The sequence below is a fragment of the Chelonia mydas genome, chromosome 28, assembly GCF_015237465.2.
Source record: "Chelonia mydas isolate rCheMyd1 chromosome 28, rCheMyd1.pri.v2, whole genome shotgun sequence".
Lineage (NCBI taxonomy): Eukaryota > Metazoa > Chordata > Testudines > Cheloniidae > Chelonia > Chelonia mydas.
The window spans coordinates 1415733-1442682 of record NC_051268.2 but is presented as its reverse complement, the minus strand read 5'-3'; the positions used below and the strand labels follow the sequence as shown (position 1 = coordinate 1442682).

At 58.1% G+C, this 26950-nt stretch overlaps 1 protein-coding gene across 3 annotated transcripts in view; it reads right to left on the bottom strand.

Moving 5' to 3' along the window:
* Positions 1 to 26950, bottom strand: part of DNAH2 (dynein axonemal heavy chain 2) — a 125175-nt gene that overhangs the window by 60557 nt on the left and 37668 nt on the right. For all 3 annotated transcript variants that reach the window (XM_037887273.2, XM_043537131.1, XM_043537132.1), the window contains 23 exons: positions 24763 to 24963; positions 23709 to 23865; positions 22248 to 22422; positions 21169 to 21332; positions 20722 to 20883; positions 20190 to 20293; positions 18087 to 18243; positions 17575 to 17657; positions 15005 to 15185; positions 14484 to 14622; positions 12302 to 12519; positions 11707 to 11805; positions 10799 to 10924; positions 9972 to 10082; positions 9418 to 9606; positions 5231 to 5334; positions 4646 to 4835; positions 4199 to 4379; positions 3844 to 3971; positions 2691 to 2843; positions 2373 to 2498; positions 1273 to 1491; positions 867 to 984 (listed from right to left, as the gene is read on the bottom strand). In XM_037887273.2, the coding sequence (XP_037743201.1) occupies positions 867 to 984; positions 1273 to 1491; positions 2373 to 2498; positions 2691 to 2843; positions 3844 to 3971; positions 4199 to 4379; positions 4646 to 4835; positions 5231 to 5334; positions 9418 to 9606; positions 9972 to 10082; positions 10799 to 10924; positions 11707 to 11805; positions 12302 to 12519; positions 14484 to 14622; positions 15005 to 15185; positions 17575 to 17657; positions 18087 to 18243; positions 20190 to 20293; positions 20722 to 20883; positions 21169 to 21332; positions 22248 to 22422; positions 23709 to 23865; positions 24763 to 24963 (3485 nt within the window). The remainder of the gene's footprint in view (positions 1 to 866; positions 985 to 1272; positions 1492 to 2372; positions 2499 to 2690; positions 2844 to 3843; positions 3972 to 4198; positions 4380 to 4645; positions 4836 to 5230; positions 5335 to 9417; positions 9607 to 9971; positions 10083 to 10798; positions 10925 to 11706; positions 11806 to 12301; positions 12520 to 14483; positions 14623 to 15004; positions 15186 to 17574; positions 17658 to 18086; positions 18244 to 20189; positions 20294 to 20721; positions 20884 to 21168; positions 21333 to 22247; positions 22423 to 23708; positions 23866 to 24762; positions 24964 to 26950) is intronic.

Below are 26950 nucleotides of genomic sequence, written 5' to 3'. Positions count from 1 at the left end.
CTCTGCCCACCCCTATCGGCCGTGCCCTGCCCCCGGGCCCGGCCCCCCTCTCTGCCCTCTCCTATCGGCCGTGCCCTGCCCCCGGGCCCGGCCCCCCTCTCTGCCCACTCCTATCGGCCGGGCCCTGCCCCCGCGCCCGGCCCCCCTCTCTGCCCACTCCTATCGGCCGTGCCCTGCCCCCGGCCCCCCTCTCTGCCCACTCCTATTGGCCGTGCCCTGCCCCCGGGCCTGGCCCCCCTCTCTGCCCACTCCTATCGGCCGTGCCCTGCCCCCGGGCCTGGCCCCCCTCTCTGCCCACTCCTATTGGCGTATCCTGTCCCCGGGCCCGGCCCCCCCCTCTGCCCACTCCTATCGGCCGTGCCCTGCCCCCGCGCCCGGCCCCCCTCTCTGCCCACGCCTATTAGCCATACCCTGTCCCCGGGCACGGCCCCCTGTCTGCCCACTCCTATCGGCCGTACCCTGCCCCCGGGCCCGTCCCCCCTCTCTGCCCACTCCTATCGGCCGTGCCCTGCCCCCGGGCCCGGCCCCCCTCTCTGCCCACCCCTATCGGCCGTACCCTGTCCCCGGGCCCGGCCCCCCTCTCTGCCCACTCCTATCGGCCGTACCCTGCCCCCGGGCCTGGCCCCCCTGTCTGCCCACTCCTATCGGCCGTGCCCTGCCCCCGGGCCCGGCCCCCCTCTCTGCCCACTCCTATCGGCCGTACCCTGTCCCCGGGCCCGGCCCCCCTCTCTGCCCACTCCTATCGGCCGTACCCTGCCCCCGGGCCTGGCCCCCCTGTCTGCCCACTCCTATCGGCCGTGCCCTGCCCCCCTCTCTTGGCTGCCGCTCACGCCTGGCCCTGGCCCCCCTTGGCCGGCTGCGGGTACCTGCGCAGGCCGTCCGCATGACGCTGGACAGAATGCCGTCTGTCCACTCGTTGGTGCTGAGGTCATACTCTCCATACAGCTCGCCCAGGGACACGGCCTTCGGGTTCAGGGGGAAGTCCTGCCGTTCCCAGCCGCCAGCCGGAGGGGAGAGAAGCACATGGACCCCACAGGGGCAGGGCACAGTCAGAAGGGGGCGGGAAGCCAGAGACCCCTGCCCAGCCCCAGCCAGGAATCCCAGACAGTGGAGACAGGAAAAGCCCCCTGCGGCCACCCCGGTGCCAGGGCAGGACGGCCCCCCAAGTCTATGCCCACTGGAGATGGCCCAGCCCCCCACCCACGGACCGTGCAGCCTCGGGGTTCACACGTGACCAGTCCCCAGCCCTGGCAATGGGCAGCGGCCACTGACCCTGACGAGGTTGTAGGCGGTGTCCCCGCTCCGGCACAGGGCGGACATGGTGGCCTGCAGCGTGCGCCAGGTGACTGTCTTGCCGCTGCCCGTGTTGCCCACGATCATGGTGGAGTGGCGGGAGTTCTTGGTCTCGTAGAGCTGGATAACCTTGGTGATGGTGAAGGGTGTCACCTGCAGCCCCATCCCCTTCAGCTCCTGCTCGATGGCTTCCTTCAGCTGCAGAGACAGGGCCTGTCCTGGGGTGACTGGCCCCAGCCACAGAGCGGGGAGCCCAGGGACGGCGCATGGCCCAAGGCAACCCTGGAAGGGCCAGAGCCTGGAGTGGCCCCCTCCAGCAGCAACAGGCACTCCTGGACTGAGCTCATGCACCCAAGGGGGCAGGCTACAAAGCACGGCCTTCCCTGGCCCTCCCGCCGCGTTACACACATTCAGTAATGAGGCCCCACCACCCGCAGCCGAGTAGAACTATCCCCACTCCACGCATGGGAGAAACTGAGATACAGAGAGGTCAGATGGCAAGTGAGAGAGAGAGAGAGAAAACACAACCCTGCTCTAACCCCTAGACCCTGCTCCCCTCCCAAAACCAGGAGAGAACCCAGGAGTCCTGGCTCCCAGCCCCCCTGCTCTAACCCCTAGACACCGCTCCCCGCCCAAAACCAGGAGAGAACCCAGGAGTCCTGGCTCCCAGCCCCCCTGCTCTAACCCCTAGACACCGCTCCCCGCCCAAAACCAGGAGAGAACCCAGGAGTCCTGGCTCCCAGCCCCCCTGCTCTAACCCCTAGACACCGCTCCCCTCCCAGAACCAGGAGAGAACCCAGGAGTCCTGGCTCCCAGCCCCCCTGCTCTAACCCCTAGACACCGCTCCCCTCCCAGAACCAGGAGAGAACCCAGGAGTCCTGGCTCCAGGCCCCCCTGCTCTAACCACTGCACCTCACTCCCCTCCGTGAGCTGGGAGCAAAACCAAGGAATCCCGGCTCCATGGCCCCTGCTCTCTCAAAGTGCAGCCTCTCGGCACTAGAGGGCACTGGACTCCGTCTCACTTGGCTCCAGCCCTGTGGGAAGGAGCCCAGCTGAGAGGCCCCGGCCGGCTAACTGACCTTCCCGTAGTCAATGACGGGCGACTCGATGCCCGGGAAGAGGTCCTGGATGATGCCGTTGAAGAGGGGCACGTCGACTGAGGCGAGCTTGGCGATGTTCATGTCCTTCATGGCCATCAGGAGGATCTGAAAGCCACCAGGAGAGCCAGGTGAGCCGGGTACCCTCGGGTGCCAGGGATCCAGCTGGCACACTGACTGCACCGCTCCACACGGCCGAACAGCTGGCGAAACTCCCCTCCAGCGCTGCCCGTGCCAGCCCGACACCGCCTGGCACAGCCCCTGGCCCTCCCCAAGCGCAGGATGCCGGGGGCACCTCACCTCTTCGTCGGTGATGTCGGGGTGCACCCTGCGCTTCTTCCCAGCGTAGCGGAGCAGCGACGTCAGCGCCCGCAGGCCGAAGTCGTAGTGGTCCTGCTTGGACAGCTGCTGCACTGCCAGCGAATACAGGGTGTAGACCTTCTTCGCCAGGAGCTGGGACAGAGCGGAGCCCATCAGCGGGGGGCGAGGCAGCCAGGGGCAAACTGGCTCCATTTCAGGGGGCCAGGGAACCAGGCTTCGGAGGGGGCATCTCGCTACGAGCCCTGGGAACCCCCAGCTCACCCCAGGCTGCCGTGCGCCAGCCGGAAAAGGCCCCGCCTCCTGTCCCCTGACCCCCATTGCTCCAACCTGGGGCCATACCAGAGCCAGCACCCCCAAGAGCAGAAACCCCCTCACCCTGGCCGGATGGGAGCCCATGCCACCCAGACAGGAAAGGCTCCATGTCCCATTCTCCACCCCCTGAGCCAGCCGGTCCCCCCATCTTGGGGCCGGATGGGAGCCCATGCCACCCAGACGGGAAAGACCCCGAGTCCCATTCTCTGAGCCAGCTGGTCTCCCCAGTCTGGGGCCGGACGGGAACCCACGCTCCTGGACGGGAAAGGCCCCATGTCCCATTCTCTGAGCCGGCTGGTCCCCCCAGTCTGGGGCCGGACGGGAGCCCACGCTCCTGGACGGGAAAGGCCCCGTGTCCCATTCTCTGAGCCGGCTGGGAGCCCGTGCCCCTGGACGGGAAAGGCCCCGTGTCCCATTCTCTGAGCCAGCCGGTCTCCCAAGTCTGGGGCCGGACGGGAGCCCACGCTCCTGGACGGGAAAGGCTCCGTGTCCCATTCTCTGAGCCGGCTGGTCCCCCCAGTCTGGGGCCGGATGGGAGCCCGTGCCCCTGGACGAGAAAGGCCCCATGTCCCATTCTCTGAGCCAGCCAGTGCCCCCATTCTGGGGCCGGATGGGAGCCCATGCCACCCAGACGGGAAAAGCCCCATGTCCCATTCTCTGAGCCAGCCGGTCCCCCCAGTCTGGGGCCGGACGGGAGCCCATGCTCCTGGACGGGAAAGGCCCCGTGTCCCATTCTCTGAGCCCAACCCACTGACCAGGCCATGAGCGTTCCCAGCAAGGGCGACTCTCTGAGCCCCCGCGGCCCCAGGCCTGCGAGTACCTTACAGTTGCTGAACCCTTCTCCGAAGAGGATGATCTCTGCGATGAGCGTGGAGTCCGGCACCACCATGGAGATGGGGCGGAACATGGACTTGAGGTTGTCGGGCAGCTCTGTCCGTCCGGCGTAACCTGCCCCGTGGCACCCAGCAGCACATTAGCCCTGGCCACCTGCCATCTCCGCCCCGCTCCCTTTACCCCAACCCCAGGCCCGGGAGGCTGAGCCGAGGCCCCTGCATAGGGACGGGCCAGACTTGGGTTCTTCCCTAGAGGGGCCCATCTGAACTCTGAACGGGGAGGGGCCTGCCACGCCCAAGCCAGCGACTCCGCCAGCCAGAGGGCACGGCCGTGTCTCCCACCTGGGTTCATGGTGATGAAGATGCCACAGGACCACACCAGCTTGATCTTATGGCCCTCAAAGATGAAGGAGGTCATGTTGGCGGCCAAGGCAGAGAGAATGGAGAGGATCTGCTGGGCCACCACAGACAGCACCTCGATGTTGATGCGGTTGAACTCGTCAAAGCAGCCCCAGGCTCCTGTCTGCAGGACGAGAGCAGAAAGGTGGGGGGGGAGGGCTGGAACAGACCGATTCCTCCCATTCACACATAGCCCCGTGCCCATCCATCTCACCCTGCTCCGGAGAGGGAATGGGATCTAGTGGTTAGAGCAGGGGGGCCAGCAGCCAGGGCTCCTGGGTTCTGTCCCCAGCTCGAGGAGGCGAGTGGGTCTGGGAGTCCCAGCCCTGGGAAGTGCCCATGTGCTCTGGAGCCAGTGCAGTGGCCTGTCCTGCATCTCTGACCCCTTACCTGGGCCAGGCCCGAGTACATGCGCCCCATGGATTTATAGTCCAGGCCTTCGGAGCAGTTCACGACAATCACATACATGCCCAGGGCCTTGCCCAGGTCTTTCACAGTCTCCGTTTTCCCTGTGCCGGCAGGGCCTTTGGGAGATCCTCCCCGGTGGAGGTGAAGGGCTGTGGTCAGAGTTATGTAGCACCTGGAAAGAGAGAGGGGAGACCACGCATCAATCTCCGTGCTTTCCCCACCCTGCCCCCAGGCCAGCCGCCACTGGGATCTCCTCTCTCCACCCCACTGATGTCCACCCTGCTCTTCTCCTGCCCATCCAGCCCCTCTGGAAACAGACCTAAGCTGGAGCCATCTACGTGCACTGTCGGTAGCTCAGCAGTTAGTCCCTAGCTCTCCTGTGGCACTTTCCTCAGGCGATCTCAAAGCATTCGGCCTCGTCCGTTTCACTGTCAGGGATCAAGCGATCACCTTAACTGAGCCAACGAGCTCGAAGTGCCTCTCGTGATCCCCCTGAACTCCCAGCACGCCCCGGGGGGCTGCCGACCGCACCTGGAGCGGCAGAGGCTGGGCACACCGTGCCTGTACCTGTCGGTGAGCGGCGTGATGACCAAGCGTCCGGAGTTCCCCAGGTACTCATAGCCGTAGGGGAACTGGGTGTTGGTTTGCCTGATGACACAGTCATCCAGATCCTGCCAAGGGAAATGTGGGGGAAATACAGTCAGGCCTTTGGACTCCCCCCCACCTGCCCATGGGGCTCCCGTGACAGAGGACAAGCAGGCACCAGGGGACAGACTCCTCAGACTGCGGAGACGACGGCTGTGCAGGTCCCGGGGGAATCCATCTGGAAGCCCATGAGGTCAGGTTCATGCCCTCTCCTGCTGTTTACCGAGCACTGCCCACAGTACCCAGGCACTCTGCAGACACAAACCTGTCCCCCTCACCACCACCACCAGGGGAGGTGGGTCATATCGCTGCAGAGAAAAGGAGGCACAGATGGGAAAGGGGCTTGGCCAAGGCCATGCAGCGAGTGGAGGTGGAGCTGCAGAGTTCCCAGCAGGGAGCAGGGTTTGGGGAGCACAGGACATGGTGGAGAGCTCCGCAAGGACCCCAGGCATTGAGACCCAGAGCAGGCCTGGCTCCTCCAGCCCCCCAGGGCAGTATTGTCCCCTACAGTCTAGTCCCAGGGGTGCTGTCTCAAGCGATGGGGCTCCCAACAGTTACTCCCTGGTGAAGAAAAAGGCCCAGGTAGGGACCATTGAATTGTGGAGGTGAATTCGTGATGGTGTTGGAGAGAGGGTTTGGATTCTTTGACCAGGGGATGTTGTTCCAGGAAGAAGGATTGCTAGGAAGAGATGGGATCCACCTAACAAAGAGAGGGAAGAGCATCTTCGCAGGCAGGCTTGTTAACCTAGTGAGGAGGGCTCTAAACTAGGTTCACTGGGGGATGGTGACCTAAGCCCGGAGGTAAGTGGGGAAGTGGGATACTGGGAGGAAACACAAGGAGGAGGGTGCAACAAGGGAGGCCTCCTGATTCATACTGAGAAAGCAGGGCAATCGGATAGTTATCTTAGGTGCCTGTGCACAAACACAAGGAGCCTGGGAAACAAGCGGGAAGAATTGGAAGTCCTGGCACAGTCAAGGAACTCTGATGTGATTGGAATAACAGACTTGGTGGGGTAGCTCACATGACTGGAGCACTGTCATGGATTCGTAGAAACTGTTCAGGAAGAACAGGCAGGGGAGGAAAGGTGGAGGAGTTGCACTGTAGGATTGCTCAGAGCTCCGGTATGAAACTGGAGAAAAGCTCGTTGAGAGTCTTTGGGTTAAGTTTAGAGGCGAGAGCAACCAGAGTGATGTCGTGGTGGGCGACTGCTATAGACCACCAGACCAGGAGGATGAGGTGGACGAGGCTTTCTTTGGACAACTAACAGAAGTTTCCAGATCACAGGCCCTGGTTCTCATGGGGGACTTCAATCCCCCTGACATCTGCTGGGAGAGCAATACAGCGGTGCACGGACAATCCAGGAAGTTTTTGGGGAGTGTTGGGGACAACTTCCTGGGGCAAGTGTTGGAGGAACCAACTAGGGTCCCTGCTCCTCTTGACGGGCTGCTCACAAACAGGGAAGAATTGGTGGGGGAAGTAGAAGTGGGTGGCAACCTAGAGAATGCATCCGATGAAGTGAGCTGTAGCTCACGAAAGCTTATGCTCAAATAAATTTGTTAGTCTCTAAGGTGCCACAAGTCCTCCTTTTCTTTTTGCGAACACAGACTAACACGGCTGTTACTCTGCAACCTAGGGAACAGTGACCATGAGATGGTCGAGTTCAGGATCCTCACAAAAGGAAGGAGAGTAGCAAAATACGGACCCTGGATTTTAGAAAGCAGACTTGGACTCCCTCCAGGAACTGATGGGCAGGCTCCCCTGGTAGGCTAATATGAGGGGGAAAGGAGTCCAGGAGAGTTGGCTGTATTTTAAAGAAGCCTTATTGAGGGCACAGGAACAAACCATCCCGATGTGCAGAAAAAATAGCAAATATGGCAGGCGACCAGCTTGACTTAACAGAGAAATCTTTGGTGAGCTTAAACGCAAAAAGGAAGCTTACAAGAAGTGGAAACTTGGACAGATGACTCGGGAGCAGTATAAAAATATTGCTCGAGCATGCAGGGGTGTGATCAGGAAGGCCAAAGCGCAACTGGAGTTGCGGCTAGCAAGGGACGTTAAGAGTAACAAGAAAGGTTTCTACAGGTATGTTAGCAACAGGAAGAAGGTCAGGAAAGTGTGGGACCCTTACTGAATGGGGGAGGCAACCTAGTGACAGAGGATGTGGAAAAAGCTAATGTACTCAATGCTTTTTTTGCCTTGGTCTTCACAGACAAGGTCAGCTCCCAGACTGCTGCACTGGGCAGCACAGTATGGGGAGGGGGTGAGCAGCCCTCAAGTGGCGAAAGAACAGGTTAAGGACTATTTAGAAAAGCTGGACGTGCACAAGTCAATGGGGCCGGATGCGCTGCATCCGAGGGTGCTGAGGGAGTTGGCTGATGTGATTGCAAAGCCATTGGCCATTATCTTTGAAAACTCATGGCAATTGGGGGAGGTGCCGGACCTGATGATTGGAAAAAGGCAAATATAGTGACCATCTTTAAAAAAGGGAAGAAAGAGAATCCGGGGAACTACAGACCAGTCAACCTCACTTCAGTCCCTGGAAAAATCATGGAGCAGGACCTCAAGGAATCCATTTTGAAGCAAAGTGATCAGGAACAGTCAACATGGATTCACCAAGGGCAAGTCATGTCTGACCAACCGGATTGCCTTCTATGATGAGATAACTGGCTCTGTGGATATGGGGAAAGCGATGGATGTGATATATCTTGACTTTAGCAAAGCTTCTGATATGGTCTCCCACAGTATTCTTGCCAGCAAGTTAAAGAAGTCTGGGCTGGATGAATGGACTATAAGGTGGATAGAAAGCTGGCTAGATCATCAGGCTCAAAGGGTAGTGATCAACGGCTCAATGTCTAGTTGGCAGCCGGTATCAAGCAGAGTGCCCCAGTGGTCGGTCCTTGGGCCGTTTTTGTTCAACATCTTCCTTAATGATCTGGATGATGGGATGGATTGCACCCTCAACAAGTTTGCAGATGACACTTAGCTGGGAGGAGTGGTAGATAGGCTGGAGGGTAGGGATAGGGTCCAGAGTGACCTAGACAAATTGGAGGATTGGGCCAAAAGAAATGTGATGAGGTTCAACAAGGATAAGTGCAGAGTCCTGCACTTAGGATGGAAGAATCCCAGGCACCGCTACAGACTATGGACCGAATGGCTCGGCAGCAGTTCTGCAGAAAAGGACCTAGGGATTACAGTGGATGAGAAGCTGGATACGAGTCAGCAGTGTGCCCTTGTTGCCAAGGCCAATGGCATATTGGGCTGTATTAGTAGGAGCATTGCCAGCAGATCGAGGGAAGTGATTATTCCCCTCTACTCGGCACTGGTGAGGCCACATCTGGCCAGAAGGGATGTGGACAAATTGGAGAGAGTCCAGCGGAGGGCAAAGAAAATGATTAGGGGACTGGGGCACATCACTTACGAGGAGAGGCTGAGGGAACTGGGGTTGTTTAGTCTGCAGAAGAGAAGAGTGAGGGGGCATTTGGTTGCAGCCTTCAACTGCCTGAAGGGGGTTCCAAAGAGGATGGAGCTCGGCTGTTCTCAGTGGTGGCAGATGACAGAATGAGGAGTAATGGTCTCACGTTGCAGTGGGGGAGGTCTAAGTTGGATATTAGGAAACACTATTTCACGAGGAGGGTGGGGAAGCACTGGAATGGGTTCCCTAGGGAGGTGGTGGAATCTCCTTCCTTAGAGGTTCTCAAGGCCCGGCTTGACAAAGCCCAGGCTGGGATGATTTAGTTGGCTTTGATCCTGCTTTGAGCAGGGGGTTGGACTAGACACCTCCTGAGGTTCCTTCCGACCCTGATCTTCCATGATTCTATATTGGATCCTGTCCCTGCCAATGGACCCCGGGGGGCAGCCCAAAGGGGAAGGAAGGGGGTGAAGCAGAGCCGGGTGGCTGAGGCAGCTGGCGAGAACGAGGAGGCTAATGGCCCAAGCAGGACGGCAAACCACAGGGAATTACAGGTACGTTGGAGGCAACATCTTCTCCTCTCCTCTCCTCAGCACAGCTGCTGAGGCTGAACAGCAGGGGGCGGTCAGAACTAGCCCCACATACACACTCTCCCCAGCAGGCAGAAATCCAGCCAGCAGGGCGCAGTGTGGGCCTCACCTTGTCCCAGTACAGGCGGAGCTGGCTCAGCCACTCGAAGGATGTCACGTCCATCAAGCTGGTCTTGTAGAGCTTCTCTATGACGTCCCGTGCATGGATTTCCACCGTCACCAGAGCAACGATCTTCAGGCGCATGATCTTGGTCAGGTTGCCCCGGATGGCCTCCGAGTATTTATTCAGCAGCGACACCTAGCGAGCAAACGGCCAGTGGTCGGGGAGCCCGCTGTACCCGCCCGGTGCGCACCAAGGGGGTGAGAAGAGCGCCATGGGGAAGCCCTGCTGCAGGCGACAGGGCAGGGGGAAGATTCCCCATCTGAACACACCGATCGGGGAGAGGGAGAAAGCGTTTGAGTGACTGTATGAACTGGGCATGACTGTGAACAGGTGTGACACAGGTGTATATGCACAGGAGCATGACAAGGTCCTCCGCAAGCGTGAGCCAATGTACGTGAGGGCGTGTAGTAGTGAGCAGCATGCGAGTACGCGAGCGTGCCCTGGAGGGCCAGTGACTGCGTGCGAATGCGTGCATGGCTGTGCCACGCTCTCCCCTTCACCTGCTTCTTCTTCATGACCTTGAGGAATTTCTTGTCCCCTCGCTCCTTGCAGTTGGCCAGGCACTTGGTGACGTCCGTCGTCCACTGGATCTGGCTGGCAGTGATCACCATCTGCAAGAGACAAGGGGTGGGGTGGTGGAGGGAGGGGCACTGGCAAATCCCCTCTTCCCCAGCCCCCACAAGCTGTCAGTTCTGAGGAGCTGCCTGCCACAGACCTCCAACACCCTAAACCTAGGAATGACCATTCATCCTGGGCCCCACGTCCCTCCTCCTCCGCTCAGCCTGATCACTTCTGCACTTAGCGTGCCTTCCCCGCAGCCTAGGGGCTCTGAACACTTTACCCAGGGGGGTCAGGGTCACTGGATCCCTTTTACGCAGGGGAACACTGAGGCCCACGCAGAGAAAGTGATTTTACCAGCTCTGGCAGAATGAAATCCAGGATATGGAGCCCAGCAGTTCTAATTCCCTAGTGCCTGCTCTAACCCCTCCCCAGAGCTGGGGATAGAACCCAGGAGTCCTGGCTCCCAGCACCCCCTCCTCTAACCACTAGCTCCACTCCCCTCCCAGAGCCAGGAGAACCCAGGAGTCCTGACACTCAATCCTCTGCTCTAAAATTCTGAACCCTCCTCCCTGTGTTCAACTGAGTGGCTGGGCAGAGGCTCACCAAATTCATTGCACGGATGACCTGCGCCCGTGCAGTGTACCAAAGGCCTGATCCAACCCACGTCAATAGAAAGACTCCCGCTGACTTCAGTGGAGCTGGATCAGCCTGTAAGGCCAGGCCCTGTGGCCCAGAGGCCACCCCGAGCCGCTGCCCCATCTGTTACCTGTCCGGCCCACTCCTTCACCCACTTGTCCCTTTTCGTCAGCATCTTCTTCAGGGCCAGGCGGCAGTTTCTCAGCAGCTCCTTCAGGGTCCAGCGCATGGCCCGCTCCACGTCACACAGCCACTCCTGGGAGGCAGGCAGACGAGGGGCTGAGGGGACGTCTACACTGCAGGCTAGCTTCAGTAACAGCACCAGCGTAGCCCCGGCAGCAGGGCTCTGGCACAGGCTAGCTGCTTGGGTGTCAATCCAGCTAGCTAGTCACCCCTCTGACTGCCGTGTCGACAGGGTTTGGGACGGGGCTGGGAGCTATCCTAGGCTCTTCGCTCTGAGGGGAGTGATGGAGCTGGAAGGGGAATAGGGGGGTTCCCCGGCCGCACCCTCTGCGGGACAAGGCAACCCAATTCCTTCGTGCCAATGTCATCTCCCTCTCAAAGCGGAAGACGCTGACCCAGGGCCTGGAGCTTGGGGGCAGAGGGGATTTCATAGCGCAGGGCTGGAAGGGGAGAGGGGCTGGCACCTGCAGCGGGAAGGCTGCCGCAGACCCCGGAGTGGGAGTGATTTTGAATTGGATCGTACCGGGGCTGGAAGCCAGCGGAGGTGCCCGAGGATGGGCTGGTGCATGCGGGGCATAAGGGGAAGACACTCCGCTGGGAGAGGCACCGTAGAAGCCGGCCGATGCTCCCCCACGGTGCCTTTCCCACCCGCCCCACCCACGCTTCCCGCTGCACCTCAGCCCCCATTTCCCCTCCCTTGTCTCCCCCTCTCTCACCATGCCCCCATGAGCCTGAAACAGCGCCCCACGGCTGTAGCGCACCCGCTGCTGAGTCAGAGGAACCAGGCTTGGGCCCAGGACGGGCTACCCAAAGCCCCAGCTCCCACCGCCCAGAGCTGGCCCCAAGAGCCCTCACCTCCACGGGCCCTTCCAGCAGCACCGAGTGGACGAACTCCACGTACTCCCCGTCCAAGGAGTACATGCCCACGGCTTCAGACTTGTTGCTCATTCCCACCTGAGAAATGAAGAGAATACTGATGCTCCGCCCATCCCCAGACCATCTCCGGGTGCCTCATGGATTCCCATGCTCCGGGTGAGGTGGGCATCAAGATCAGGGCCCGAGGGCGGGCCAAAGGGGGGGAAGGGGCTTGGGGGCTCAAACTCAGAGGGGCTGACAGCTGGCTGTACCAGGGCAGAAGCTGTCCCCTTCTGCTGTAACCACACGATCACACTCCCCATCCAGAATCTGTTTAGACGGGCTCCCTCATCCAGCACTGAGATGCAGCCGCCTCTGGACTGGGATGCATCAGCTGTTTATACAGGGATCCCCAGCATTGTTAAACAGAAGCGAAGGAGAATCCCCTCTCTGGATGAAAGGTCCGGGGGCTTTGTGGGAGCCAAATGGCACCACCCAGGTTGGGACTTAGCCAAGACCGCGGGGTTGAATGGGGAGAAGGACCAGGGGCTCTGCACAAAGCAGGAGGAGGCTGGGCCTGCGGCTGGCTCCGGACCTTCTGGATTTTGAGGGACTTGATGTTGTCAAAGCACTTCTTGAGGTGGGGCTGGACGGCCTCGGGGTTGCGCGACTGGCCCAAGATCTCCAGCAGATCGTCGTTGGACAGGAAGTAGAAGCGGGGGAAGATGTGGCGCTTGGTCTCCAGGTACATGTCCAGGGATTTCTGGATCTCCTCCAGGGCACCATTCATCTCCACCAGCTTGTCCAGGAGGCCTGGGGAGGAAAGCACCACGGGCCCTCTGACTCCTGCTGGCCCCACCCCAGCCAGGTCACATGGTCTTCCCTCCCCGGCCTTCAGCAGCAAGGTCAAGGCCTGGCCCTCCCTCTCCAAGCCTGCCAAATGCTGCCCTGGTTTGCTTCCCACCCCAAGCATGGAACAGCCTCCCGCTCCCCTGAACCCACTCCCTTCCATTCCTGATCACCGCTCCCCACCCCCATGCGGCTCTGAGTCACCCTGGCAGACTTCAGGGTAGGAGCCCTGTTGTCTCCTGGCATCAGCCCTAGGTGCAATGAGTTTGATCAGTCTCAGCCCCAGACCTCAAGGTGCTGCAATCTTCCATCTTGCAAACAATGGCCTCGCTTTCCCTTTTAACGAGAAAGGGGCCAGGAGCAAGATCGAGCCTTTTAAAGGGCGCTGCTTGCACCAAGCGCCCTTCTGTTTAACCAGCAACGGCCCCTCTTGAGCCCCGAACCCTGCAGCACATGCTAGGGACCTGGGCTCAGCACTGACTCAGAGGAGAATGACCCCCCTCAGCTCCCACCCCGCTCCCTGCAGCAGAGGCCCCTAGCGCACGCGCCCCAGACTGAACCTCCAGTCTCTCTCCCGAGGGCTTAGAGCCCTAGCACTGCGCTGAGGTCAGCGCTGACTGAGAGGGGAGCGCCCCCTACTGAGCCATCACCATGCAGCACTGAATCTCCTTTGGGGGCCTCCGAGCCAGTTACTCACAGACTCATGGAAGATTTGGGTTGGAAGGGACCTCAGGAGGTATCTAGTCCAACTCCCTGCTCAAAGAAGGACCAACCCCAAATGAATCATCCCAGCCAGGGCTTTGTCAAGCCTGACCTTAAAAACTTCTAAGGAAGGAGATTCCACCGCCACCCAGGGGAACCCATTCCAGTGCTTCACCACCCTCCTCGTGAAATAGCGTTTCCGAATATCCAACCTAGACCTCCCCCACTGCAACGTGAGACCATTGCTCCTTGTTCTGTCATCTGCCACCACTGAGACCAGCTGAGCTCCCTCCTCTTTGGAACCCCCTTCAGGTAGTTGAAGGCTGCGATCAAATCCTCCCTCACTCTTCTCTTCCGCAGACTAAACAACCCCAGTTCCCTCAGCCTCTCCTCGTAAGTCATGTGCCCCAACCCCTGATCATTTTCGTTGTCCTCCGCTGGACTCTCTCCAATTTGTCCACATCCCTTCTGTAGTGGGGGGACCAAAACTGGACGCAATACTCCAGCTGTGGCCTAACCAGTGATGAGTAGAGGGGAATAATCACTTCCCTCCATCTGCTGGCAATGCTCCTACTAATACAGCCCAATATGCCATTGGCCTTCTTGGCAACAAGGGCACACTGCTGTCTCCTAGCCAGCTTCTCCTCCACTGTAACCCCAGGTCCTTTTCTGCAGAACTGCTGCCGAGCCAGTCGGTCCCCAGCCTGTAGCGGTGCCGGGGATTCTTCCATCCTAAGAGCAGGACTCTGCACTTGTCCTTGCTGAACCTCATCCGATTTCTTTTGGCCCAATCATCTAATTTGTCTAGGTCACTCTGGACCCTATCCCTACCCTCCAGCGAATCTACCTTTCCCCACAGCTTAGTGTCATCTGCGAACTTGCTGAGGGTGCAATCCACACCATCATCCAGATCATTAATGAAGATATTGAACAAAACCGGCCCCAGGACCGACCCCTGGGGCACTCCGCTTGACACCGGCTGCCACCTAGGCATCGAGCCATTGATTATTACCTGTTAAGCCCGACGATCTACCCAGCCTTCTATCCACCTTTAGTCCTACTCCTATGGAGCAGGCTCCCCTCAGGAACTAGAGACGAGAGGAGATCACAGCTCTCGGAGGCGGCCCAGTGGCAGGAAACAGGGCCTAGGCTGGGTCCGGAGCGTAGAGCGGGAAGAGGCAGCTGGCTTGTGGCTGGGGTCCGGAGGGAGTGGAAGCAGCAGCTACCTGGGTAATGCGTCCCACGCAGCGCGTTGTTATCCTTGTTCAGTCTGTCCATGATGGTCTTCCAGCTGGCGTTGATCTGATCAAAGGAGGCCGACTCCCGGGGCAGCTGCTTCCGGATGTCTTCTCCCAGGAAGATGTTCTGTGGGGGGATTGGCAGTGGAGAGAGGGAGAGAATGGCTCAGGAGCATTCTGCCAGGCAGGCTGCTCCCCAGCCCAGCGACCACCACGGGCCACTGCAGCCCAGCAACCTACTGCCAGAAGAGCCCGATTCCTGACCAACGCTCTGATCTGACCCCCGCCAGGTCCAGGGGACAAAGAACCAGGCGCTGGCCCTCCTGTGAAAACTCTGCAAAGCTGACTGGTGGGCAGGGCTGGGTCCTGGCCAGGAGGGAGAGAGAGGGGGAGTGAAGGCAGCACATCCACGCTGCGCCCAGGCCCTACCCATCACCAGCGGGGAAGCCTGGCCCTGCATGTGGGCCCGTCAGCGAAGTGGAGGGACGCTGAGCAGGGGGGCTCCTCACCTCCAGGTACATCCACTGCCTCTGCACGGTCAGCACCATCTCGATAACCTCCAGGATGAGCGAGAGGCAGCGCTCCCAGCGGTCCACCTCCTTCTCAAAGGGTTTGACGAAGCGCGAGGCCTTCATGGTGGAGAGGGAGACCTGGTTATCCTCCAGTGCCTGGAACACCTCGTCCGTCCCCCTGCAGGAGCCAGGCAGAGGTCAGTGGGAGGCTGAAAGGCCTGGGCATACAACAAGCAGAGCGGCTACAACGTGCCTTTGGGGGCACACCGCCCGTGGCCCATTCTGCCCAAGGCCTGTCTGCAAAGGCTGCCCACAATGGGGCCCATTAGGATGGCAGTTCTGTGCTACGGGCACCTGTCCTCAAATGACGCCCCAAACTCATCTCATGTCAGGGCCACAAAAGACACCACAGAGAGGAATACCTTTCACTCACCAGTGAGCTGGGGCTGGATTGAAGTTAGTTCCCTAGAGGGGACAGGCCCCGTGTCCCATTCCCTGCCCCCATGAGCCAGCCAGTCCCTGCCCTGGGGCCGGATGGAAGCCAGCACCCTCCAGAGAGGAAAGGATATGCATTTCATTTCCTGACCCTCTGAGCCCCCACCTTGGGGCTGGATCAGAGTTGGGGCCCCTAGACAGGAAAGCCCCCATATCCCATTCCTTGAGCCAGCCAGTCCCCTGAGACTGGATTGGAATTGGTGACCCATAGATGTGAAAGGCCCCATATCTCATTCCCTGACCTCTTAAGCTACCTCCTGCCCCACATCCCTGGCTGATGACAGCTGGACGGACCCCACTTTGGGGTCACCTAAATCCATCCCCTTGGTGAGGTGGGGGTTAGGTTTCACCCCTCCACTCGGCTGCCAGGGAGCCTCCTGAAGACAAGCCTTGAGAAGCGTGTGAATGCCAAGGGAGGGGCACTGTACAACGCTGAGGCCGGGGAATGGATTGTTGGGCGGGGCGACCAGCTGCCATCTCGAACTGGTAATAAGTCAGGGATCAGTATGTCCTCGAGCCACGCAGACTCAGAGTCACATATTCCTAGGTCAGAAGGGCCCATTGTGACCCCATCTGCCCTCCTGTATTGCACGGGCCACAGGACTTCCCCGAAACAACTCCTGTGTGACCCAGAGCAGATCCTGCCCATCTCATGGAAAAACTGCCATGCGATGTAGAATCCACAACACCAATGGTTAGTTCCCCAGGCTGTTCAGAACGTCCACCTTATTTCCAGTCCCAGTTTGTCGAGCTTCAGCTTCCAGCCACTGGATCATGTTAGACCTTTATCGAGGAGACTGAGGACCCCTCTAGCAAGTATTATTTCCCCACGTAATTACTGAGGGGCTGGGACCAAGTCACCCCTTCACTTCTCTGTGTGAAGCTAAGCAGATCGCGCTCCTCGAGTCTCTCACTAGGGCATGTTTTCCAATCCCTTAATCCTTCTCCTGACTCTTCGCTGACCCCTCTACAACTCATCAACATCCTTTGGAGCTGTGGACACCAGAGCTAGAGGACTCGGTATCCCAGCAGTGGTCTCACCAGTGCCACATCCAGATGGACCAGAACCTCCCGACTCCTACACGAGATTCCTCTGTTTAGACGTTAGCCCTTTTGGCCCCACAGTCACACTGGGAGCTTACGCACCACGACCCGCATCTCTTTTACAGAGTCCCTGCCTCCCAGGAGAGTCCCCCAGCCTGGAAGTCTGGCCTGCGTTCTTTTCTCCTAGATGTACGAGTTGACATTTGACTGTGTTAAAACACTCACTGTCTGCCAATAATCCAGATCGCTCCCTGGCTGTCCCTTGTTCCTAGTCCCCCTAGACTAACACCAGTTTCTCTCTCTCTCCCTTCAGGCATAAACACATTTTCATCACAGAGCTGAGCAAGCTCTTTGCTTCCGCACTACAGAGAGCCATGTGCAAGCCCTGCAGCTCCCAGGTATGAACTGAATCACTGAGGGACACCCCTGCTGCAGCCAGCAACTTCAGAGGTCAGGACGTCCTCAGCAAACTCGCTCCCTGCTAATAAAACTGAGTTAGTGAGAAAGACGGATGGGAAATCTAAAGGCCACGGCCTGCCCTGCTGTTCTGATCTTCTGGAATGAAAGGAAACCGTGCTTAGTGGATAATGCTGGGACTCAGGACTGCTGGGTTCTGGCTGTGGAAGAGGACTGACGTCTAGCAGTCATAGCAAGGTGGCTGGGAGCCAGGACTCCTGGGTTCTATTCCTGGCTGTGGAAGGGGAGTGGAGACTAGCAGTCAGAGCAAGAGGACTGGGAGGAGGACACTCGGGCTCTATGAGGACCAGGGGAGCGTGGTCTGGTGGTTAGAATGGGAGCTGGAAGTCAGGACCCCGGGGTCCTAGTCTCAGCTTTGGGAAGGGAAGAAGGTGTTCAAGGGAGGGTCTATCTAGCTGTACTCAGACAGAAAGAGAAACCATTAAATAAACCCCTGGCTAACCACGGCGCCTTGTTAACGAGCAGAAGTCACCCTGCCATGCTCAGCTGCTTGTCTATCCAGGAACCCTGCCCACCACATCTCTGCGGCCAGTGCTGCACGGCAGACCTACCTGAGTCGGTGGTGTCCTTTGTCCTTGTACGGCACGATATCTAGCAGCACGACATCCCAGGTCTTGGCGATGGCTTGTAGGGCCTGGGCAGCATGAAATACACAGGGAAATCTTAACACAGTGGCTGGGGCTAAGGCCAGAAAGCAGAAGCCATGTGTCTAGTGTCAGAACTGAGCTGGGAGTCAGGGGGCCTGGGATCTATTCCTGGTTAGGGCGGGGAGGGGGGTCATGATTCCCAGGTTCCATTCCCAGATCTGAGATGGGAGGCTAGAGAGGAGGAGGGGAGCTGAGACCCCTGGGTTCTACCCCAAGCTCCACGCAGGAACATATCGAATAGCGAGTGGGAGTCACGACTCCTGGCTAGATGATCGTTGGCAATCAGGACCAAATATGACAGTGGGATGGCGGTGTGGACTCCTGTCCTGCTAAGATCTGGGCAGAGACATTCAACAGCTGCTGAAAAAGAGCCGGGGAAATGAATGAGGAAAGAGGGATGGACAGACAGACTCTACCAGTTCAATAGACAGCTCTTTGGAGGCCGACGCAGAGATCTCACTGATTTTCTCCACGTGTTGATCCAGGCCGAGCTCCACAATATTCTCCAGCCTGAAATCTTCAGCATCCTGGTCAAACGTCCTGAGGACCAAGTCCTTCACCTGATCCCAATGCCTGCAGGGAAGCCACCAACAGCATTAAACCAGGGAATGGACAAGCCCTCTCTGCTGATACACCAGGATCAGTTCTATCCCCTTCAATACAGAGACTTGGCCAGCCCCAAGAAAGGAAATCAGATCGCTCTCCACCACGGAAATGGAGATGTTGACGTGGTCAAATGGTTGGACGCTCCGGGATAGGAAATGAGACGAATTGGAAGGGGCCTAATATGGATTGCTCCAACTGGAGAGAAGTTGAGGGAGTCGAAGCTACGCTGATATGGGCATATTCAGCGGAGACCGGGGAGTTATATCACTTGGATGACTTCAATGACTGTGGATGGAAGAAAACCAAGGGGAAGAGTGAAGCCTCGGTGCATGGCCCAGATATCAGCAGACCTCAAAAGATCAGTCTGCACTGATGTGGGATCACCAGCTTTGGAAGAAGGCTATAAATGTTGCCAACCCTGAACAGGGAAGTGGCAAGAAGGAAGGAGAAGAGTTCTATGCCCTTCAACCCCCGAGATCTCTGTTCCCAGAGCATGCAGGGAACAGCCCCCACCCCACCCGGTACCCAGGGCCGAGCTCTGGCCCATGCACTCGCACAAGGAAAGTGAGGAGATAGAGGGGACAGATCCTCACTAAGCGGCTCTAGGGAGGCTGCATATATTTCTAGGTACTTCAGCAGTACAAAGATAAAGACAGTGAGAGGAAATTCAAAGCGGAGCAACGGAACCAGTCCTGGGGAGTGAGGCTGGGAGGGACGGGGCTATCTTTGTGGACCAAAAGAGAATGCAGCAGGCTGGACTGCTTGCAGGCATCTAAGGACTATTTGGAGCACAGCTCCGAGAGCTGGGATGAAGGCGATACTGCAGCCTTAGCGGCCAATGGGTTATTAACCAGCGCTCATGTGTGGGCTTGTTTGAAGGGGGCCGCACGGCAGGACACTGGAGAAATAAGCTCTTCCTCCTTCCCAACCAATTGCGGCCTCTTTCCCACCGCCCCACGTACACACACCTCCCAGCGGGTGCAGGCGTGGTGTCGTGCAGTGAATCACCTGTGTTAGGCAGGAGAGGAATTCTCCCCCGCCAGCTCGCTAATGAGCATATGTTCGTGTGGGGCTGACGAACGAGGTCAGAGTCCAGCCCCTTTGCTTTTAACTCCCCAAGGAGGTGCAATAACCACGTGGTAACAAACCAGCTGTGCTGGCTCAGTCCTCCAAGGAAACAGACTTCATGTATGAGCCACACAACACCCAGAGCTGAGCACATGGCTAGGACACCAGGAACAGTCAATCGCAATCTAGCAGCTAGAGCTCCAGGGTTCTAATCCCACTCGGGGAGGGGAGTGGGGTCTGGTGGTTAGATCAGGGGGCTGGGAGTCAGGACGCCTGGGTTCTCTCCCCGGCTCTGGGAGGGGAGTGGGGGCTGGTGGGTTAGAGCAGGGGGGCTGGGAGCCAGGACTCCAGGATTCTATTCCCCAGCTGTGGGAGACGAGTGGGGTCTGGTGGTTAAAGCAGGACGTTAGGACTCCTGGGTTCTCTTTCCTAATGGGGAAGGGAAGTGTAGTCTTGTGGGGGAGGATGCTCTCAGGACTCCGGGGTTCAATTCCCAACCCTACCACTCACTGTCCGTGATCTTGGGTACATCCTTTCTCTTCTCTGTGCCACAAGGGAACAGCAAATTTCCCATGTCACAGAGGGGTTGGGAAACTCCTTCCTTAAATGCGTACTAAGGTGTGCGAGCTCCTCAGATGACAGGAGCTAAGGAAAGGCAGAGGACGATTCATTCCCGCAGTGGGATCCTGCCGCATCACAGACAGATCCAGGGGCGCAGTATCCCATCTATTACTCCATGGAGGAGCAGCTTTCAGCCACTTTCCAGAGCAGAGCTTCTCCAATGGCCCAGAAGCTTGGGCCAGCAAAGCGCGTGCAGAAGATGCCCTCGGATGAGCCGTACCTACCTCTCCCGCAAGGCCGGGTTCCTGAGGTCTGAGATCAGGGGCATCGTCCTCTTAAACTGCTCGACCTTCACCTTGGAAGTCTCGATAATTTCCCAGTCCCGATCCTTTGGTTGGAAAGGAAGCAACGCCAGGTTTGGGGGGGCTCAGCAGGGATAAGGGAATACTATTTCGACGGCCCCTTGAAACACCTTTGCCGTGCATCACACCCACCCCCCAGAACTTCCTGCACAAGCGATCACAACCCCAATGGGCTGCTCTGGGTGAGCCTCTGCACCACGTCTAATGAGGCCAGGAAGTGGGGGCCCTGCAGCTGCACCGGTCCTATTGGTCCTCCCAGCACAATCCCACAGTGCCCCTCCAATGACCTCCAGCTAAGGTCTGCAGGAGCAGGGTGCAGAGCACTAGGAAAGGCCCCCTTCTCTGCTGTCCCCCAAGTGCCCCGGTTCCCCAACCGTCGCCCTCCAAAGAGCCCTTCCCATACACCACAAGGGGACCGGCGGGCAGTGCCGGGCCAGGGGAGCCTCTCTCTTACCTTGAGCTCCCGGCTCAGCTTGTTGAGCTTCCGGAAGAGCCCATAAGCCGTGGTCTCCATCACCTCCGTTTGCAGGGTCTTGAAGCTTCCTGTCTTCCACTCGTTCCAGTGGTCTTCCCACTCTTTGGTGATCTCCCACACCTGCTGCAGGTAGTCCAGCTCCTGCAGGGCACCGCACAGAGAGAGTTTAGCCACAGCTGGAGAGACACTCGGACCCACTTTCCTGACAGTCCAGCAGGGGACCCCCTTCAGCTGGCTACGCCCCCCACTTCCCAAGCGCGGGGCAGTGCGCCGACTCTGGGGGCTGGATGCGGATTTGCTCTCAGGCAGCAGCAGTGCAAGCATGATCCCTCCAACCTACCCCCGGACTGAGCCTCATCACTGCCCCCCAGGGAGGAGAGGGGAGCTCGGGCCTTGGAGGCTGCCATGCCGTGGAGGGGTTCCCACCTTCTCGAGCTTCTGCAGGTCTTTGGAAGCAGGCTGTTCGATTTTGAAGATGCCCAGGTTGGAGCGCAAGGTGCTCTCCTCATCCTTCATGGCGGCCAGCAGCTGCCGCATCGCCGCGATCTGCTCCAGGGCCGTCTCGCAGTTCACAGCGCTGGTGAATGGACCTGCGCAACAAAGAGCTCAGCGGCTTCTGCCCATGCGGCGCCACTTCTGGCCGGCTGGGCCATCGGCCAGGGACCCTTTTCCTGCGCTTGGGAGACCTCAAGGGCGGCTGAACGATGAAGCGATTAGAGCATGGAAGTGGGAGCCTGGCTCTGGGAGGGAAGTGGGGTCTAGTGGTTAGAGTGGGGAGTGGGTGGGGGAGGGTTGGGAGCCAGGACTCCTGGGTTCTGTCAGTGGCTCTGGGAGGGGAGTGGGGTCTGGTGGGTTAGAGCAGGGGGGACTGTGAGTCAGGACTGATGGATTCTGATCCTGGTTCTGGGAGAGGAGTGGGGTCCAGTGGTTAGAGCAGATGGAGCTGGAAGGCAGGATGCCTGGGTTCTATTCCCAGCTCTGGGAAGGTAGTAGCATCTAGTGGGTTACACCGGGGGGGGGGGGGGTAAAGAGTCCTGGGTTCTATCCCCATCCGTGGGTGGGGAGGGCAGTCTGGTGGTTAGAACAGATAGGACTAGGGGGTAGGACTCCTGGGTTCTATTTCCCGGTCTGGAACAAAAGTGGGGTCTAGCAGGTTTGAACAGATGGGGCTGGGAGTCAGAATTTCTGGAACCCTACAGAGCATGGTGAAAGTCCACCAGTGCTCAGGTTCCTGAAGGGTTGTTCAGTGAGGTCGGGTGAGGAGGTACAGGACCATGATTTACAAGAGGACTAGAAAAATTAAGGGACTTACTAGAAGGGAGGGACATTAGATTCAAACTCACTAACTGTAAATAGCTCAATGTACTGACCCAGTTTCTTCAAACCTGGCTTGTTCTCTAGGTCTCACTGAGATCTAGAAAACAAGTCAAACCATATTTGCTTCTAGCACGAGCAATTTTCAAGTTGACTGAGGCCTCTGTTCTGTGCATGGCACCACCACGCACCTTTGGCGCCAAAATCCTGCAGAAGGACCTGGGCCTTTTTCTTGAAGTCATCTGCAGAGTGGATCAGGCCCGTCTTGAATTTCTCCTTGTGTTTCTTTAGCATGACATCGCTCTCCTGAATGCACTGCTGGAAGGACAGCCACTCAGAGTTGAGAACTCCCAGCGTCTGCAGCACCTGGGACAAGGGAGAGGGAGAAAGATGAAAGTTGTGTTATCCCTCCAAGATTATCACGGCTTCAAGGAGAAGGCTGGGCATGGTGGGGTCCAGAAATGTGGCTAGGATAAATAGGAACCTCCTCCCCTCCTATGGCACAGGGATCTCATCAATTTCCCTGGAGCTGGGCAGGACTCAGTAATTTCTACAAATCCTCATTCATCGAAATCTCTTACAGTTACAGTAAAAGCTTTTTTATCCAGCATGTTGGGGGAACGAGGGGTGCCGGTAAGTGAAAAATTCCGGTTAACTAAGTGGGAGGGAGTTTGGGTGTGGGAGGGGGTGCAGGGCACAGGCTCTGGGAGGGAGTTTGAGTGCGAGAGGGGGCTCAGGGAAGGAGTTTGGGTCAGGAGGGAGCTTGGGACAGGGAGTTGGGTGCAGGAGGAGTTTTGGGGTGCCAAATCCAGGGGGCGCTCACCTCGGGCAGCTCCCCGCAAGCAATGACCTGTCTCAGCTGCTCCTAGGCGGCGGCGCGGCAGGCGGCTCTGCGTGCTGTCTCCACCCAAAGGCACTGCCCCCGCAGCTCCTCTTGGCCGCAGTTCCTGGCCAATGGGAGCTGTGGAGCCAGCGTTCAGGGCAGGATGGGGGCAGTACAGAGCCGTCTGCCGCACCTCCGCCTAGGAGCAGCCGGGACAGGTCGTCACTTGCGGAGAGCCAGGTAGGGAGCCTGCAGACCCCACACCAACCAGATTATAAAGCGGACTTTCTATGAAGATTTGACCAGGAGGGGATTAAAGATTATTAACCACACAGCCGGTGCAGCACAGCGGGGGCACACTGGCCACAAACTCCCTGGGGACAGGCAGCAAAGACGAGGGGGTGGCTGGAGCTGTCTTTGGAGAAGGGGTAGGGAGCCAGTGATGCTGGCGGTGGGGCATGAGCTGGGGCACAGAATGGGCAGAGAAAAGGGAGGGGCAGGCAAATGGAGCAGGGGGTTGGAGGGAGGGAGATCACAGGGGTAGACGGGCCAAAGAGGCTGAGCAGAGGAAGGGAATGGGGATGAGATCCCGGAGGGAGCAGGTGGGAGGTGATGGGGGAGAGGAGAAAGTAGAGCTGGACATCTGGGAATTCACAGCAGGGATCTGCAGGGATGGAGGCTACATGACCCCCTTTGCCTGGATGGAGAGAAGGGCTCAGATCCTCTAAGGGATATATGCTCCTAATTCCCACGGAAGTTAGGTGCCTAAAACCCTTTGGGGTCTGGGCCAGCATGGCAGGGGCCACTCAGGGTCCGCGTCCATACTTACCCCCTCGTCCACGGCCACTTCGTATTTCTCCAGGATGGCAAACTGCTCGTGGATGGGCGGGATCTGCCCCTCTAACTTCGGCAGCTCGTGCTGCAGGGTGTCCAGGAGCTGCAGGCTTTGGCCCAGTTCCTCCAGCGTCTGCGGAGGCCGGCTGACTCTGTGGGCCAGAGCAGGGAAGAGACCGAGTGAGACAGGACTGGGTCAAATGACGAGGGCTCTCTTGTGCCTGCGCTGGAAGACCCAGGGCAGCCTGTTATGCCACGCTCTCCACAGCTGCTCTGCTCGGGGAAAGATGTTTGACACCCCGTGGCAGGACTGACACTGCGAGCCATTGAGGTCAGGGCCTAACCCTGTGGAACACTGGTCCTCTCCATGGGCGCCAGCAAGGGGTCCAGTCCAAGCCACGGTGGGGGCCCTATTTAACAGCAAGGTTCTGCTCTGGGCAGGGGCCAGCTGACCACTCCACACGTAAGCTGACGAACCTCGGAACCACAGAAGGGGTGAGATCAGGCCCGGAGAGGGGATGTCTCTGGAGTTTTGCTATTTTCCCAGCTCTGTTACTCTCAAGTGCTTTAAGAGTAAAATCACTGTGGTTAAGAAGTTCCTCTGCTGAGTCCGTGTTTCTTGCTTTCCTGCCACGTTTCTCTCTGAAGGGGTTAAACTAGAAGCCCAGAATGCCCCCTAGATGGGGCTTTGCAGGACGGGAGGGCTTGGGAGGTCTTGGCTGGACAACGGCATCCCATGTCCCAGGGAAGAGCATCAGACAGGGCCCGAGAATCCCAGAGCTAGAAACAGTGACTAGACTCTACCCAGACCCAGCTGGCAGGAAGCACGTGGGACCCAGAGATGGTGACTGTATAGTGGGTAACTGGGCCAGTTTGTAACAGGAGAACTCACATCGGTGGGGAAAAGGGAAGGCCAGAGGGGAACCTGCCCAGGGAGAAGGGCATGGCCCTGGGCTGTCTCTGCCCCAACCAGCTGGGGCGTGGGGTACAGGTAATGGGGCAGGAAGGAGGGGGCAACATGATCTCTGCCTGTCCAGGGAAGGCCTCACTTCTCAGCATTCTCCTGGAGGTAGGTGTACAGCTCCTGCAGCCGGGTACTGGCCATCTCGTTCAGCAGGTTGGTGAGCTTGTTCTGCCACTCGTTGCAGTGCTGGACCACGGAGAACTTGAGGTGGGAGCAGTCGAGCAACACAAACTGGATGCTCAGCACCGTCTCCTCCTTCTGCACATTGTTGGCCACCTCCATGTACCTGCCATGCACATACACAGACAACTGCTCAGTGCAGAGCAGGAGGGCTGAGCTCTCCGGCGCAACGGAGAAGAACCCCAGGGAGACTCTCTGCATGGAGAGGACTAGTTGGGATTAGTTCCTTCACTGGAGACACTTGAATTCACACAGAATGGATCAGAGGAGAGAGCTCGTCAGATCTTTCTCACCTGAGCTGGAGGTGCCTTGTGGAAAACCAGTATGGCACTAGGGGGCGCTGTGCTGCAGGGAGCTCGCTCTCTCCTCGCAGTCAGTGCTGATGCCAGTGCCCCAGCATAACACTAGGGGGCGATGTGCTGGAGGAAGCAGGTTGAAGGGGCCCCTAGGGGGTGCTGTTCCCTCAGAGGCAGTGCTGACACCAGTGCCCCAGCATGGCACCAGGGGGCGCTGTTCTGCAGGGAGCTCTCCTTGCAGTCAGGGCTGACGCCAGTGCCCCAGCATGGCACTAGGGGGCACTGTGCTGCAGGGCGCAGTGGAGTTAACCCAGTAGCCGAGTTCTCCGTTTTCACCCAGTACGGCCCCTCAAACTCCTGCCTGGTGCTAGGAGATGCCATGCTGCTGGAGGTGCCCTTTGTTGTATGAGCCATGATACAGAGGCCGTGCACCCTCATGCTCATTAAAGACCACCTGGGCTTATTGGGAAATCAACAGCATTTGTAGCTCCCAAGTGAGCAGGCTGGAGCCAGGGCACAGGTTTGGGGGCGGGGGGACCATAGTGAGGTTTACGGCTGCCATGTGGGGGTTCACCAGCACAGCTCCATGCCCAGCTGCAAACTGTCCAAGTCTCCTGCTATGCCAAGGGGCCTCCTGTTTACAACCAAAAACCTCCCGACTCCTGAATTGTCATCTCCCGCATGAAACAGCATCCATTGATGCCAAATTCAAAATTCAGCTACATTACCCAGGATTGCATGCGTCAGCCACACATGTGCACCAGCATAGGCCGCAGAGCTATGGCCAGGCCAAACCCGAGTGGAGCTGCAGCCCTGTGCCAGGTCACAAGACCATTCACTCAAATTTGTCCTGGCTGCCATCTCAAATCTCCTTGAAATGACTCTGAAAATGTTGGTCAATATGCCTAGATGGCAGCATTTACTACTTCCAAGCCATCCCTAGCCCTTTGTGCTTTAACCCTCATGCCAGTCTGGTGTCCTAGCAACCTGATGATTCCCGGGGAAGGTGATGACCCATAATGCATCTGACCAATTGTGCAATGCTATCCCAATCCTTCCTGAACCCTGCAGTGACCAGTTGATGCCCCGATCAGAACTGATCACTAGTGTCATTCCTTAAATTTCTTCCATTGGTGTTATCCCTAACTCACAGGTGCCGTCGTGTAATCTACGTGGTGTAATCTATTGAGTTCAGTTAGGCTCTAGAGTAACCTATCAACCAGGGCTAGATTCTAAAAGGGACACAACTGAATCCAGAGGAAATAGATTTAGTACATCTTATCAACGAGATTAGATTTTAGATTTGATCAGAGATTCGTGGAATATAATCTCATCCAGCATCCGGATTCGATCCAATGCGGTAGACAGAACACTTGGATAAAGAAAGCCTAATTGCAACCAAGAGCGGCCCCCTGGGACGCAGTGTGGGATACTGAAGTTGCCTCAGGCAAAAGAAGCATTTAATAAAGGAGCAGGGAATGTTTCATGGCGATGCAAGAGGAGCAGCCGCTATTAGGAAGGAGAAATTCGCTCCCTCCAAACGATTTGTTAATTGAAACGTTTTTATTTCTTTGCTCCTGACTCATCCAAGCGAGGCCAGCAGGTGGAGGACAGTTCCAGCCCCGAGGGATCTTACTAAATCTTTCTGACTGTTCCATTAATTAATTCCCTGTCTACAGGTCACTGGAAACACGAGGCCAAACTTTATTGAACAAGGAAACCAAAAATGGCCCCAGAAGAGACAGATGAGGGGCAGAGGCAGAGAGGGGCACCCGGCTCCAGAGAACAGGCAGAGAT